At 41.5% G+C, this 16,272-nt stretch overlaps 3 protein-coding genes across 3 annotated transcripts; 2 read left to right on the top strand and 1 right to left on the bottom strand.

Annotated features, from left to right (window-relative positions):
* Positions 1 to 4,067: 4,067 nt before the first annotated feature.
* On the top strand, positions 4,068 to 8,218 carry LOC133924636 (E3 ubiquitin-protein ligase RMA1H1-like). The gene is made up of 2 exons (XM_062370264.1): positions 4,068 to 4,341; positions 6,407 to 8,218. The coding sequence occupies exon 2, from the start codon at positions 6,458 to 6,460 to the stop codon at positions 7,238 to 7,240; it is 783 nt and encodes a 260-aa protein (XP_062226248.1). The 5' UTR covers positions 4,068 to 4,341; positions 6,407 to 6,457; the 3' UTR covers positions 7,241 to 8,218.
* A 275-nt stretch (positions 8,219 to 8,493) lies between these two features.
* LOC133924635 (syntaxin-81-like) lies at positions 8,494 to 11,850 on the bottom strand. Its single transcript, XM_062370263.1, has 7 exons — positions 11,604 to 11,850; positions 11,408 to 11,491; positions 11,225 to 11,329; positions 10,463 to 10,612; positions 9,422 to 9,679; positions 9,192 to 9,323; positions 8,494 to 8,731 (listed from the first exon to the last, which is right to left on the bottom strand). The coding sequence occupies exons 1-7, from the start codon at positions 11,679 to 11,681 to the stop codon at positions 8,585 to 8,587; spliced, it is 954 nt and encodes a 317-aa protein (XP_062226247.1). The 5' UTR covers positions 11,682 to 11,850; the 3' UTR covers positions 8,494 to 8,584.
* A 121-nt stretch (positions 11,851 to 11,971) lies between these two features.
* LOC133924634 (uncharacterized) lies at positions 11,972 to 15,623 on the top strand. The gene is made up of 8 exons (XM_062370262.1): positions 11,972 to 12,674; positions 13,405 to 13,450; positions 13,729 to 13,778; positions 13,903 to 13,944; positions 14,035 to 14,145; positions 14,387 to 14,465; positions 15,178 to 15,249; positions 15,341 to 15,623. Exons 1-8 carry the CDS (start codon positions 12,091 to 12,093, stop codon positions 15,389 to 15,391), a joined length of 1,035 nt encoding a protein of 344 aa, XP_062226246.1. The 5' UTR covers positions 11,972 to 12,090; the 3' UTR covers positions 15,392 to 15,623.
* Positions 15,624 to 16,272: the final 649 nt, after the last annotated feature.

Below are 16,272 nucleotides of genomic sequence, written 5' to 3'. Positions count from 1 at the left end.
CCACCGATAGAATATGAGAGAGAGGGTAGAGTGATCATTTTTCGTGATAATCTATATCAGCAGTGCAAAAGAAAAGAAAAAATGTCACGTGACGGTGAAAATAGGTCAGAGTGGCAAATTAGTAAGATTCTATTAGACCCAGATAAAATTTTAGTATATCATTGACTTTTAAAAATATGCCACTTGCTAGAGTGAAAAAAATTAATTAACACCCTGTGACACGCCCCGCTTCTCATTCCTTCTCGAACTCCCCCGTTCCCATCGCCAGTGGCCATGGCCTCCGCCCTCACCATCTCCATCCCGGCGTCTCCCCTCCCTCGCTGCATGAGATATAAATCTTGTTTCATAGATTTTGTACTCATTTGATTATCATACGCGAACCCAAACTTGGGCATCCAGAATGAGACAGATTTACACCTCATACCGTCCGCGGTTGCAGCTCCGAAATTGAACAGTTAGTATAAAATAAAATTTCTGCCTTACGGATAGTCTCTAAATGCTAAATCTGTTCGGAGCAAGTCCACGTTCTGAGATCCCAAGGACCACAGGGACGAACCATCAACTGGTAATCCGTGGTCCGGCGCCTAAACGTGAACAGCTGCCGGAACAAGTAATCGACGGCTAGCTTCTGGAAACAACGGGCGGTTTGTATATCTGGATCTGTGATCTTGGGCTGAACGCATACGCTGATTCGCATCTGTTGATGTGTAGTCCCCAAGATTCAATGCAAACCTATCTTTGGTCACAGTCTATTTAGATAGAATGTGTCTTTAGAGTTTCTAGGTAGTCGACGAAATAATTGTTCTCGTTGAATTTTAGTTATTAATTTTTATAATATTTTTTTTCTTAGCACACCTAAAAGTTAGAAAAATCAGTAAATTTTTTTCTTAACTTTTAGTTTATTTTAGTCATAACTGTTTTTTCATTCAGCCAAAAGCCACTAAAAACCGGGTCGAGAAATCAACCGTTTGGATAGCTTTGATCTTTTTTTCAGAAAAAACTAAAAATAATATTCAAATAGAGAGACAACCTCTCAATTAAAGACGTGGAGTCGTTACGCGTCTAAACAAAACCTCTGCGCCTGCTGGTACTAAACGTGCATCGACACTACGATTAGAGACGATTTCGACCAAATGCCTCAACTCCAGTCTCCACCTGAGGTGGCTAAGCCTCCGCCATCGATGTGGCAGGCGATGGCGCACCTCTCGCCTCGTACCTACTGGATTGGTGGACCCAACCCAACGACCACTTGTGCGAACAAGCAACAGATCATCTCATGCGTGTGCACCTCGTCAATGCCTATATCGTATCTTATCACGGCACGACACGACGCTCGACCACACGGACACGCACCACAAACCGTTCTACCCATGCGCTGTGTCGAGATCCTATCGACCCGCTCCCCACGACGGTGATGACGCGCACGACACCTACCGTTAGCATACTAAATATTCACTACACACTAATTTATTGTCATCTACTTTGTATCTAATAATAACAATTGCACACGTATTTCATACGTATAAAATTAATACAATATATAGCAATATGAAAAAGTAAAGTCGATCGTAATAAATGACAGCGGTAAATATGTTGGCTCATTAACTAGGATTAGGCATTTCTTTCATTCACTACATGAAAGCAGTTTCACCAGCGTCTAAGTAAGAAAAGACGAGCTTAACCAATAGAAAAGGACTCGAGTAAGTATAGCACGTGAGATAAACTACTTAATAATGTAGCATAATAAAAAAAAATTTATATACCAAAATTTACAACATGATTATGTAATTTCATAAGAGAGGAGAATGAAGAGTATCTGAACAAGAGGACCGATGAGACCATATCATTCAGAGTTGACTATTCGTAATAATACTGTAAGAATAATCAAGATAGTGATCAATTTGTGGGGAGATAAAAACAGTTCTTGTAAACAGTAACCGTTTGAAAATGAAAAATATAATCTAACTTTAAACCATGACCGTTTGATACAGGTAAACTGTAGAGATAGACTGGATCAGCTACCACTCGTACATTTAAAGAAATAAATGTACCCACTGTTAACCCAACCCGATAGCTATATTAACCCGTTTCCATTCATTCAAAACATACCCTACTGTTAACCCAACAAAAAAACTGTTTCAATCCAACTCGTTAGCTGGCGTGTTTTTTGGATCAGGTCAGGAGTCCTCGCGCCACTGACCGCGACAGCTTACTTGTGTGACTTGTGAGCCTATCTGGTCGCGTCAAGTGTGTAGCTCGTTTTCACACAACTTTTCAGCGTCAAATCTTGTGGGCGTATGTGGTAGCTCGATTCTAGCTGGGTTCGAGACTTTAACAAATCAATTTTAAGTTTAGTCATAAGTTTATGAGTCTATTGTGTTTGAGTTTGAATAGTTCATTAAAAATTTGGCTAACTCTAACTGTTTTTTTAAGACAAAGTCGATGTCCATTCACTTTAATCAAATTTATTTTTTTAACCTTATCATCCAACTAAAATGTTACGTAACTATACATATGTAGCTTATAGATAGAGTTATTAAAAAAGCCCAAGATTAGCGAGTTACTCGAATTTAATTTGTTTGAGACTTGATTTCAGATCAACTTAAAATCCTAACAAATCAAACTTAAGTTTAGTTATAGTCTCAATCGAATCTTTAACTTAGCTAGACTTGAGTTTTTATAATCTCAAGCTTGAGGCGACGATAGACTGTTCAAACTCAGCTGTTGACATTCCTAGATGGGGCAATGGAGCCATGGAGGTGGCTTGTTTGCTTGTGTTTCTCGTCCTATCGCAACGTACAATGCCATGGCAGCCATACTCTCACTGAGACGATAATGCTAAAAAAATATTCAGAAGTTAACAAAAAAGAGTCATGTTTGCAGTACCATTACCAATGATACATATGTCCTGGGTAGATAAATTGTAGCTTTAGAGCTTCTGATTAGTGGGAGAAGTAGCTATGACTGTGATTATTGAATTTTAATGGTTAGCTTTTAAATTTTTAGTTTCTTAGCACATAAAAAAATAGAAAAACATCTCTCAGCTTATTTATCAATTTTTAGTTTATTTTAACTGCAACTATTTTCTCGACTAGCCAAAGGAAAAAAACAGATAAAACAGCTATTTGGATAATTTCTGATTTTTTTAAAAAAAAAGCCAGAAAAAAACATACGCAAACGGGGATAGTGCTGTCTGGGGTATGCTTGGCAATGGCAAACAAAATCTCCCAATATATTCTTTCCAATATTAATCCCGACTCAAGATAATGGACGCTTGCGCGCGCACGGTAGTGGATTGCGTAAGTGCCAGGACCTGGGGGCCGCTCTAGCACAAGTGCACAACCGGGAGCCTGGGACGTCTGAACTTCCGTGTCGCTCAGCGCTGGGGAAAGCTGCAACGGCGACTCGGTAGATGGCGAAAGGGGAACGGATAGGCATTATCTGCACCCGAGGAAAACGGACGAGGAAATCTTCTTCTCCTGTGGACGAGGACCATGGACAATAGCAGGCAAGTAGTTAGAACTTGTGATCCTTTCTGTTAGTAGGATGAATTCTTAAGGTGGCTGCTGTGTTAGCCCGGAATCTGATCCGCCCTCGCCGAATCCCGCCCGTTATGATTCGGATTTCGACTTATGTTGCGTAAGAATGCAAGATACGACACCAGCATACACGGCGATAGCAATGAGTTGCGATGAAGAGATCTCCCGAGACTTGACGCAACAATACTTGCACCCTTCTCGAGCCGATCCTGTCCGCCACATTTGATTTGAGTGTCCCAAGCGTGCCGGGCTGCCGGCGTTGGCCACAGACGATACACACGAGTGCGACGCGGCTGCAGCGTAACGACCTGATGGAGCTGAAACCAAATTCCATAAAATCTGATTTTATAAAAAACGTTTTTCTCTATAATAATATATATTCACTCTTTTTCTCTCTTTTTTTAGTCTAATTATTATATCACGAGATAGATGATATGAATAAAAATTTATAAAAATCTTTTTAAATATAATCCTATAAAATTTGTTTCGATCGAGCCTCACTGTATAGCCGAGGAGGTGGGATGTATGATGCCCGCCCACTCATTATAATCTCTCATGACCGAGCCGATCTTCTTTTGTTTGGTCCTCTTCACCTCGCCTTCTCATCCCAAATTCACCTCGCCGCACCCTCCTCGCCTGACCGCGCTGCCGAACCCATCTCTAGGCCTCCTTCCACCGAAGCACGCCGCCCCGAGTGCTTGCCTCCTAGTCGTCGTCGTCGTCCTCCTCCTCCTCGCTGCTGGTACTGGACTTGCGTGGAGGGCAGATCCATTCGGGCTCGGATTGATTTCTGCTTTTGTTGGTAAGGGACCCTATCTTGCTTGGGTGGCTTGTTCTTTCTTTGTTTGGTAATTGGATGGATTGTCCCAAGAGTTGGCTTCGTTCTGGTATTCCCCTTTCTTTTCTGTGAGAAATCAAATCTTACCCTTTTCTTTCTGGGACGGATACTCCAATCCGTCCAGTTTGTCGAGGGTTGGTTTGCTGCGTGGTGGAGTGCCTATCCCAGTTTATTTTCCAAAATGTTTGGTCCGCCCCTTGTTCCTGGGGTTAGAAACTCGCGTGAATTCGCATATTTGTTTGGTGATAGCATCTAATAGCTTAGCTTGAAGAAATTGCTCTTGTAGGTTGCTATGTTTCGTTAGTACCCATGTGAATTGTGACTGTGCGTTATGAATTGTATGCTCTATGTTAAAGGTTAGAGGGGAAAATTTAGATGTTGCTTTGTTCTTGGTTCTGTTCTATCTTTCATCTATATAGCTAAATGCATTGCAAATACATATAACACCTGATTCACTGGCATGCCTGAATTAGATCAAATTATCATGGAAATGCAGTTAAACTTCTTAGTATGGTTGTTGATATGATCAACCATAGCAGCTTATTTCTTTTTGGAATTTCATATCTTCTTGGTGAAGCACATGGTTCACATTCAGTTCCAATTTCATAGGCTGATCATTAGCCACGAAACCAAACTAGAACCGTAGGAAAATGGTGTTCTTTTAGCTTCATCTGTAGGTACTTAATTCCATGTAATTAAGGTGTGTTTGAACTTACAAAAGACTTGCTGAAGCTTTACTAGTATAATAATATTGGTACATATGGGGCCAGAGTGATTAAGAGATTTCCACGAAGCTGTTGGGCAAACCATTCATTGTTTCCTGATCCTAATACAGTAGGTGCAATTATCTCTGGGTTATTCTTGTTTTTGTTGTTCACTAGATATGTTAAATGACGATCTTTTAGGTGTGTTTGGTATTGAATATTGCCAAAGTGTTGCAGCTAATCCATCATTGTTGTGCGGTCCACATCAGTACGCCCACCAATAGTTATTTTTCAATGATGTTCCTTTGGAAGGAGCTCCGCAACCACAAAAATATCAACATGTCACGTAAGCTTTATCGGTGATTAGGACGGGTTGATTAGGACGGGTGCCTTAGCCTATCCAAACGTTCCTTGTTTATGCAGATCTGCTCTTTTGTTCTTCCCAAGCTGCTGACCTGAATATAGATGCTCAAGATTGCAAACTGCAGGCAAATTGCTATGTATTTTTTTTCTTCCCTAGGCGATTTCAAGGTGGCAATGATGGTTCTTGCCTTGAACATGCAACCAAGTCTTGGACAATATTATTCCGTTGCACACATTTGGACATAAGCTAGTGGTTTCATTTCCTTGCTGACTCAAGGTTTCAATTCCTTGCTGACTCAAGTTCCCTAACTGCTGATAGATAGATTCTTGGATAACATGTCAGTGACACGCAAAGTAGCACAGAGATGAGGATAACAAAGGGGATAAAAACAAAGTGCAGCAGGTGTAGTCCCCAGTATTAAAATATTGGAGAATACATGGCTGCTGACACAGGCAAATAGGAAAGATGATAGATTATTCGGTAAAGCGTAAATTGCTTGCTAACCAGGGTAAATATTAAAGGCTAAGTTGATGCATCTTAATGTGGTCAGGAGAATTACCTAACATCGGCTCCAGTAATCACAATTGTTCAACGTATTTGGATAGATCTCCAGAACAGGATGATGTGGTGTGGGCCTAACAGCTGCCTATTACATGGACCCCTCTGTGTAGTTTAATTGTTGGGTCTGTACATCTAGCTCCGTGTCTGCCTCAAAAAGTCAAAATCCATCATATAGTAAGTACTACAGATCTATAGCCATCTGGTTTGCTTCGTTCCTTTCAATCTTATTCCTTGTGTTTCTACAGTCCTTCCACACGATTAGGTAGGTGTTCGCACCTTGTGAACGTTTTAAACGCCTCAAGTCGCTCTTATCATTTTGTGCGATGAGTTACTGCTGCTACTTTATCGGTTATATGCATTCCTACTGATCTACTCCTATGGTTTCTTTGTTTGGTTTCAGTACTGTCAGTAACTGAACCAAAACAGTTTGCAAGAGAGTATCGTGATTGTCATGGAAGCTGGGAGAATGGATCAGACTTGCATGGCTGCTATCAATAGCCAGCCTTTGGTGGCTGATGATGAGCCAGTGAAGAAAGCCGGCGGGGACATGCCTGCGACAACTGGAAGCGGATGCTTTGATTGCAACATCTGCCTTGATTTTGCAGCAGAGCCAGTGGTTACTCTTTGTGGCCATCTCTACTGCTGGCCTTGCATCTACGAGTGGCTGCGCCCAGGGGTGGGATCAACTGCCAGTGACAGCAGCAGTTCAGCAAGGCGGCAGTGTCCTGTATGCAAGGCAACACTCTCCCTGGACACGCTTGTGCCACTGTATGGCCGTGGTGGGAGCTCAAAGAAATCGTTGAACGGTGTGGCCATTCCACGCCGTCCAATGGTGCACCGGGAGACTGTTGAGCATCAGAACGCACAGGTATACGTCGATGACCAGCACCACCAGAGCATGGAAGCCAACCCTCCGCACCAGCCATTGTGGCACGCACACCACCATTCTGCTGCTGCTGCTGGATTCGATTTCATCTACCCTCCTGCACCAGTAGGACGTGGTTTGATACACTCAACGGCTGGAGGGGTGCTTGGAGGGATGGCAGAGGCCGTGCTTCCCTGGGCGCTCCGTGGCCAGCTGCCAGCCAGCTTGTACTACACAAGCCCTTACCATGTCGCGGCACAAAATGTGAACCCCAGGCTGAGGAGGCAGCAGATGGAAATCGAGAGGTCCCTGCACCAGATCTGGTTCTTCCTATTCGTGTTCGTGGTGCTGTGCCTGCTCTTGTTCTGAAACAGGACTGTGCTATACACACCTTTCTGTAGATATTGGAAGTGGTAGGATACTAATGGATGATGCGTATAGTAAGAGGGTAATGGTTGACGGTTTGAACTGTATCGATAAGCATGTGCTTAAGCATGCTGATACAGAGTTGTAATATGATGAGACATGGAGGTGAAATGCAGATTTCATCCTTACCGTCTTAATGAGAAGATCCTGCACATCCAAGCTGCAGAGATTCTGGTAATGGCCTAACTAGTAACAAATGGATGGCTGGAATACGACAGACACGTGAGATCTTGTCTACCGTCCCTAGAAGTGATTAGAAGCTGCAAAAGATGTTTTGGAGGAAATATGGAAACTGCAAGAGAAGCAGCAAATTGAAATCTTGACGTTGTTATGGGTTTGGTGGACTACTCGCAATAGTCTCTGAAGAACAAGGCACCTTTTATCTTGGATGAAGTGGTTTTCCTGATCCGAAATTTCGTCAAGGAATTCAGCGACTACCTGAGAAGGGAAGACAAACACTGCCCGTGTTCCATTATTCGAATGAGGAGGCCACCAGAACGAGATTTCTTGATAATAAATGTGGATGGTTCCTTCTTTAAACAATCTGGAAATGGTGGCTGGGGTGCTATTGTTAGAGACTGTGAAGGGCGTCCAAGAATCATGGCAACTGGTAAATTGCAAAACCTTCAAGACCCTTTCTAGGCAGAAGTGATGGCTACCACTAATGCTTTGAAGATCGCTCCTGAACTTGGCATGGGCCGAATTATGCTGGAGACAGACTGTCAAAACCTGAGAATTCTTTGCTAGAAGAGGAGACGGAAGCTAGAATGTTGCCAATTTTTGCAGAATTATGCTGAACATGAATGCCCGTAGTAGTCAGGGAAGCTAGAATGTTGTTTTATCTTAACTTTGATGTATATCATGTAATGTATTGTCCAAGAGACTGTAACCGTATTGCATCAACTAGCTCAGTTTGGAGTTTCTCTGGAGTCGTCTGAAAGCTGTTGTGTTTGGCTTGAGGACTTCCCAGAGTCTGTTTCAGATCTTGTAACCAGCGAGTGTGCTGGGCTAATTGTCTAATGGATCTTGTTTTTTTCTTAAAAAAAAAGAAACTGCCCACCACATCTTGTGTTTGTTCATCTACACGACTACAGTGCCCACTGCATCTGAGTACATTTGCAAACTTAAAATGAAACGACAAATTCCAGCATTTACAGATAAGAGTACAGGGAACAATATGCTTGGCAAGTGATATAGAGCGCTTAAACGGGCAGTTTAGAGTCTAGCTGCTTTCATAATTTGATCCATTTCATTAAGAAAACAATTACAATGTCTTGCTGTGCTAATTCAGTTGTTGTACCAGTCAAGAAAAATAACGGAGAAAGTGAGAACAAAGAAGAAAAGCAGGAGAAAGGTTCTGCTACCGCTGTTGCGCTGGATCGCCTGGGATAGCTCCTTGTTCCCGTGCTCCACATTATTTGTAGCTTCAACAGCCTGAGAAAAGGAAGATGTGCGAAGGACTGAAGATCATACATATAGGTAAAAGGCATGCAGATAATTTAGTGTTTCTCAAAATTCAGCATGTGTTCTTTCAACTAAGCAAATGTGACCTTGTGCACATGCACAAACTATGATCCCATGTCATATATCGGTAAGTTGTACTTAACAGCTGACTGGTCATCAAGTAAACATCTAATAGCAAAATTCCAAGAGATTATACTCTAAACAAGGAAACACAAGTTCGAGGGACCCCGGTAGTCTAGAGGACAGTTACAAATATTTCTAATTCTAAACATTATTACGAAGCTCTTACATGGACATAAGCAAAAGTCATGTGTCCATTATTGATTATCTGATACTTTTTGTAGATTCAGTATGTTTATGTTCAGGTATGAAAACAAAAGGTACATCCTCTTTCTCTACAAACTAATAGTAGCTTAAAAGTATCTTATACCTGGTCATATAAATACTGAATTTGTTGAGCTTGTTGCAGAACATGTGTTGACATAAGATGATTAAGTGCTGACATCTCCACCATCTTTGTCTCCGTTTCTTGGACAGCATCAAGAAGACTAGTCAACTCCACCTGAGAAGAGAGTTCCAAGATGCACATAAGTATGATAGTTTAAGTAAAATAGCCAAGCCTTTCACTTGTGCATAATTTGTATGCCATCCAAATATTACCTGGAGAGCTCGTGTTTCATCATCCAATAGTTGTTCTTGAACTCTCATGGGTGCTGTAGATACTTCCTGACCTCCAACCTTTGATACATCAGATTTTAAAACAAGATCGGACTTCAATGGTTCAGCAGGTTTGATATCCGGTTTCTTCTGAACCTTCTTTCGTGGCATTGCTCTATTAATAGCATCTTGAAAACGCATGGACCGAAGACGATCAAATTGTGCAGTTACCGAGTGGAGACGTTCACTCAAAATCAATACCTGGTAAAATCGAACAAAGAACAAACATATTATTGGAACTGAGCATAAGAAAACTCATAAAACTAAAAGAAAGAGGGATAGTTCAGAAAATGACGATGGACTGTTACTGCAATGTGTTTCCTATATGATGAGCTTACGTGATGAAGCTCTGAACTAGAAAACGAAATAAGATATTATTCAAATTCACTTGTTTTGACATGACAATCTATCCTTTAAAAAATGCACAGCTTAAATTCTTGTCTTACTTAACGAGATCAACAAATGGAGGTTTGAATACCCTGCTACCAACTAGGCATGATATACACTAGACTTGAACGTCTTTGTGTGTGTTTAGGGGGGGGGGGGGGGATGTTGACCTGCCCTATTAGACATGTTGACTCTAGTGAAAGGAAATATTTGCTCATCATAAATAATAACAATGTAACAAGTAATTCCCAAGGTATTGCTTAGACAAATCCTCAGAATGAAACACATTTAGCTCACTAATAAATGTATTAAGAATGCATGGAGCCTCGAGGTCGATGGTAAGATGAAACAAATATATGTGCAACTTCAACAAAAAACAGGGGAATGGTATTCTGCAGGTTTCTGGTAGCGAGAAAAACTGTCAACTAATTCTACCAAAAAATTATTCTTATGCTACCTATTGGTTTATTACATACTCCCTCAAAAAAATAAATTAATGCAGTAGACCTAACAACATTAAGTTATTGCATTCCAAATTTCCAAAACTAGAAATAGGCAGTACAAGCAGTTGATCCATGACAAGGATAATAGTCATACCACACCATGCTGGTGAGCTATCAAGTCCAACCGGGAACTCTCATCCCTTGTGCCAAGCCATGTCTTTGCATTTCCATTCTTCTCTTCTTCATGGATCCTGTTCTTTAGGATATCAATCTGTTCCTTGCATGCTTTTACAAAAACACCAACCTAATATACTTTCAGTAATTAGACATAGATACTTAATTAAGAACATAAAGCAACAGCCTAAATTTATAAGAATTAATAGTTTGATAAACTGTGTATCATTATGATTATAGGTTGTCAACTCAATAGTCGATACAAAAGAAAGATATCTCATCACTACATCCAAACACAGATTAATAGCAAGAAGAGAGAGATGTACAACCTATCCAAAATGAATGTGCGTGCAACAAAGAGGATAAATGATTGTGCTTATGTACGCTTTTCAATAATTGTAATCCTAGATTTTTACAATTACGAAAGAATACTCCAGAAATAACTATCATTATACAAAAGGAACACAATATGATTCAGTAATAGGTATCATTTTATTACATTGAGCTTCGGGCATAAAACTTTCAAGGGAAGGCTTGAAGGACATTGCAAATGTGACAGCACTCTAATGTGATGTCAAACAACCCGCTCTCAAATTTTCAATGAATTTATAGGCAATGTTGTAAACTACAAATGAAACACAGATTGCCTAGTAATATGCTAAGTTAAGATTTCTTACATGCATCATCATAGGAAAGACAATAGCACATCAACAAATAACCGTGGCGATGGAGTGCAACTCACTTCATGTTCAATGGTGTCCCTCTCTTGCTCTGTTGTGCGATGCAGGTCCACATAGTCCCGCCGGTGCTTCACTATAAACCTCTCAAGTTCCTTGATGCTCTCAAGCTACATCAACACGACCCAACAATCAGACTAGCAAGCTCCTACATACAACAGAGGAACACATCCAAGCGAGATTCCTACCGTCTTGATCGCAGCATTTGTAAAGGGTGACTTGGGAGACGGCTTCCGCATGATGAAAGACGACATGAGCGCGGCCAATTGGACCTGCAGAAACAAATCAACCGAACGGAGCATGACGAATTGAAGACTATTCGCGAGGTTATCAGTACACAAAGGAGACTAGGAGAGGCAGTGTTAAGGCTGGCGTGGAGCTCACCTCCGTGTAACCATGGGAGAGCGCGGCGAAGCGGACGGCCTCCTTGAAGTCCTCCGTCCTGTCCCGAACCCTCGACATCGCCGAGGTAGTAGCAGCCGCGGCGTCCTCCGATCAGATCCGCGGGTACGCGGGATCCAGCGAGATGAGCCGGTCGTTCATTCGTGAGCTGCAAGGGCGGGGGGACAGCAAGGAAGCGCCGGCTGCCGGCGCGTCGGATAGGGCGGCGAGGAGGGACCGCCTGGGAGCGAGAGAGATCGGGCGTGAAGGTGGGAGACGTGTACAGAGGTAACAACCTATGAGCGGTGGGGCCACACCCAATTGACAAAGCTAGACCTACATGTCAGTGGAGTCCGAGGAAAATAGGCGCACGCCAGCTGTCTCGTGCACCTCGCGCTCGCCACCTCTCCCCAATGCCCCATTGCCTCCCATCTCGTAGTCTCGTCTCGGTCACGCGAAACCCTAGGCCCGCGACGACAGGCGAGAAGGCATGGCGAAGGGCCAGAACGGTTCGGCCTCATCCCGTGATGGTCGAGGTGATGAGGAGGATGAGGCTGTGGAAGCAGCGCGTAGCAGCAGCAAGTCGCTAGATGCCGACCGGGACGATCGCTCGAAGGGGAGCCGGGACCGGGCCCACCGTGGCAAGTCGAAGCGGCGGAAGGAGGAGGAAGAGAGCGAGAGCTCCGGCGAGGACTCCAGTGAGCGGCGAAAGCGCCGGAGGAAGGAGAAGGAGCGCCGGCACCGGACCCGCAGCGAGAGCTCGGGCTCGTCGTCGGAGTTCGAGTCCGAGACTTCGTACTCGGGCTCCAGCGCTGATTCGGAGAGCGAGTCAGAATTGGAGGAGGAGGAGAGGTTGAGGCGGAGGCGAAAGAGGAGGAAGGAGAGGGAGGAGGGGGATAGGAGGCGGAGGAGGAAGGAGAGGGAGAGGAGGAAGAGGAAGGAGAAGAAAAAGGAGATGGAAAGGAGGAGGAAGGAGAAGAAGAAGAAGAAAAGGAAGGAGAAGGATTTGGGGAAGAAGGGCGCTGTGACGAATTTGTGGGGGAAGTATGGTATCATCCGTGAGGTCGATATGTGGTGAGTGGCCTAATTCGTAGTTTCAGGATTTGACATGTCAAGACATGAACTTTTCTCGAGTTTTTCATTTGTATTTTGGTATTTTTGTGCGATGAGATATAATTCAATCTGGAATACGCAAATGCCCATCTCCAAGCTTACTGAAAGAGAAGATGAGTTATAATTCAATCTGAAATCCTTTATTGTAATGCATTAAACAATTATCCCCATGACAGGAATGTTAGTTAGTCTGTTAAGAGCTTATAAAGCCCCTATTTAACTAGCTTTCAAGCAAACTCACCTCTCAAAGGTCATATGAATGATACACTTGGAAAATTGTTGATATGTTTCCTACATCCCAGTTTACTTTGTAACAGGACTATATTACTATTGTATAATATGCAATATGGGATATTGCTATCTGAATCCAACATTCCCACATCATGATGAGTTTAGATTCTAGACAATCATATGAAGTACCAATTGTATTTCTGCTCACCTCATAGGAATGATGCACTTAGAAAATTGTAGATATATGTTTCCAGGTTCCAACATCCAATTTACTTTTAAACAGTACTATACTACCAATGAGTTATATGCTATATAGGACTTTGCGAGCTTAATCCAACATTCCAACATCATGTAGTATCTGTGACCTACTTAGATGAGTTTGGAGTCTCATCAACCATATGAAGTACCAACTGTATTTCTTTTACATTTCTATGAATTAACCATGCAATGTGTTTTGTAGGAACAAGCGACCAGAGTTCACTGCATGGTTATCAGAAGTCAAGCAGGTATATTTATTTCTGTCGCTCTATATGTGTTGACGCACACAGAGGTCTATGTTAAAATCTAAGACCAAAGTAATGAATAATTCTCTTATTTTTATTTCCTCCATATTTTTTTCAATTACTGTGTTGGGTTTGGCTCTGTGCTCATGGTGGCATAAAGTAGAATAAACATTCTATCAATTGATTGCTACTGTGCATTTACTTTTACCCAATCTGTTGAAAGCTTTACTAGCATAAGAGTTGAGTTTGTTCAATTTAGTTTTCTTGTTAATGTGGCACAGGTTAATTTAGAGTCATTGTCAAATTGGGAAGAGAAGCAAATGTTTAAGGAGTAAGCTACTGTACTGCCATGAAATTACTTGAATAATTCTATGACCTTCTGATGGATCTAGAAAAAATTCCTACTCTATCCTTGATTTTCCAAGGATGTTTAACATATGTTGTTTGCATCTCAGATTCATGGAGGATCACAATACAGCCACTTTTCCGTCAAAAAAGTATTGGCTTTCATCTTTTGGGTATTACTTTGATTAGATAACAAGTTCAGAATAGGGATTTATCATTTTTGTCCTTGTGTTATCTTTCAGATATTATGATTTAGATGCTTATCATCGCAAAGCAATGGAGAAAGAGAAAAAGAAGGGTTTAAGGACCTTGGTAACAGAACGTACATTATTTAATGATGAGGAACAGCGACGGTATGTAAACATGAACCTTTTTCTTAAAAAAGACATTTGTGGATATCTATCAAAACATGGGAAACCAATAAAGTTGTCAGTGTTTTTTTGTAGAGCTATTTCAGTTTGTGGGCTGTGAGCTTTACACAAAAAATTTACATGTTCTACAAAGAGAATATTATGAAACACTTGTATTTTAATTGGATTTAGAGTTTATTGTGCATTGAGTAGTTTTTTTTTTTTTACTTAAAAAATCATGCAGGCTAGAATTGTTGAAGGAACGTGAACGACGAAAGGAGGAAGAAGTGGAAGCTTTAAAATGCTCTATGCAAGCTGGACTGGTTAGATTATTTTGTTGTTTCTTTGGGTGGTCTTGTCCTTCATTTATTTATCCTCTCAACATCAATTAAAAACAATAATGATCATCGATAGTGTTTTAAAGGGTTTTTGCTATTAGTTGTTTTTAAGATTATGATCTAGCATTAAGTGGCTATGGCCTATAAATAGTCCTTTTAGTGTCAAGCATTAGTTACCCAAAGAGTATAGTTATTCATAATGGGAAGTAATATGCAATGGATATAGAATGCCCATTTGATCCAAGCGACTGAATTACTTGTCAGCACATAACAGCCCTTTGTCTGAATGAGCAGACGAAGACTTTGTAGTTGCCATCTATTACTTGTGTGCAACCAAGATTGATTGTGCAGGCTGCCCAATTCAGTTTGTACAAATGTAGCTCTTAAGATCTCCATTGCACAGGCTGCAAGTAGTGCTTTGGACCTTGTACATGTTGGATTACTTGATTATAAGGTGGCAGCAGTTTATGTTCCGTTTCTGATTCAATCCGTGTTTGTAATAATACTAATACATGTTCTAGTAAATAATGCATTATTTATCTATTTATCTATCTCTAGATTTTTCAGATAATAGCACTAGTACGATATTGTTGTGTAAATATTACCATAGCAGTAAGGTATAGTAATTGGACGTGAAACTTGTTTCTTTCTATCGTCTATACTGTGTTTATCCACTGTGTTTTGCTCACTCTTTTAGGCTCAAGACATGAAGGAGCAGGAACGTCTACGCGAGGAAATGAGGTACCAATACATGTTAGGCAATCATCAGGTACGTTCTTTCTTTCTCAATTGATAAGTCTGCGAATATAATTTGATGGGGGGAAACACATATAACTTAAGCAAATATTTTTCTTTATTAGGCTGCAGCTGCAATTAAAAAAAGATTGGATCCTGATGCTCCTCTGCAGTAGGCGGCCTGTGGAAAGCCCAATTTCCTGCAGTTGTTCCTTATGGGCTTCATAACTGTAGTGCTGTTTGTTACTAAGATTTTACGGAGCTAGCCTGTCAAATGCTGGTATTCTATCTGTAGAATTTTGCATTCCAGCTACTCAATTTTCACATGCTCTTTGCTAGCGTAGCGGATTTTTCATGCTTGCTATAGATTGTTTGACATACTGTTCCTGGTACCCTCGTCATTTTTCACATGGTGTGTGCTACTCTCTTCTGTTGCATTACTTATGGGCCTGTCCGGTCGGCTCCAACATACAGGCATTACCCACCGGCTGCGAGCCTGTCATGGTTACCTGAATTGTTTATGTAAAATTTCTGTGTTCCAAAGCTGTCATTATTGTTCCTGCTCTCCCTAATTGCCTCTCTGGTAAAATCGATTTTTGACGGAATAGTCGATATAATTTTAGAGCAGCGGTGAGTGCGTCTGTTCGTGACAGAAATTCGTTTGGCCTGTTCAACGTTTTCGTTCGACGTCTCTTGCGTTTGCGAGTTAAAAAGCAGACTAATGAGCGGTTGCTACGAATGATTTCTTGGAGATGAACCGAAGATGCGTGCATCATGATTTCAAAACCTTGATAGAAGGAGAGTAAGGTGCAACGATGATCTGGTGTTGCAGACCATTAAGAAGTATGGGGCTTGTTCGAAGATGTTGAAACAAATCAAAATTACTTCTCAGCGTGGTGAGATGGGCATACAAACTTCGTTAGCAGCAACATATCTATGGCTAACTAGAAAGTTCACCAACGGAAGAAGAACAGAGAGAGACGAAAGAAGAACAGGGAGAGACAAAAATCACACAATAAAGGAACCGATAAAAGATAAATACAAGACATACTGACAA

This window comes from Phragmites australis, chromosome 7 (genome assembly GCF_958298935.1).
Source record: "Phragmites australis chromosome 7, lpPhrAust1.1, whole genome shotgun sequence".
Classification (NCBI taxonomy): domain Eukaryota; kingdom Viridiplantae; phylum Streptophyta; class Magnoliopsida; order Poales; family Poaceae; genus Phragmites; species Phragmites australis.
The sequence above is the reverse complement of the archived record's forward strand: the minus strand, read 5'-3'. Positions and strand labels throughout refer to the sequence as shown.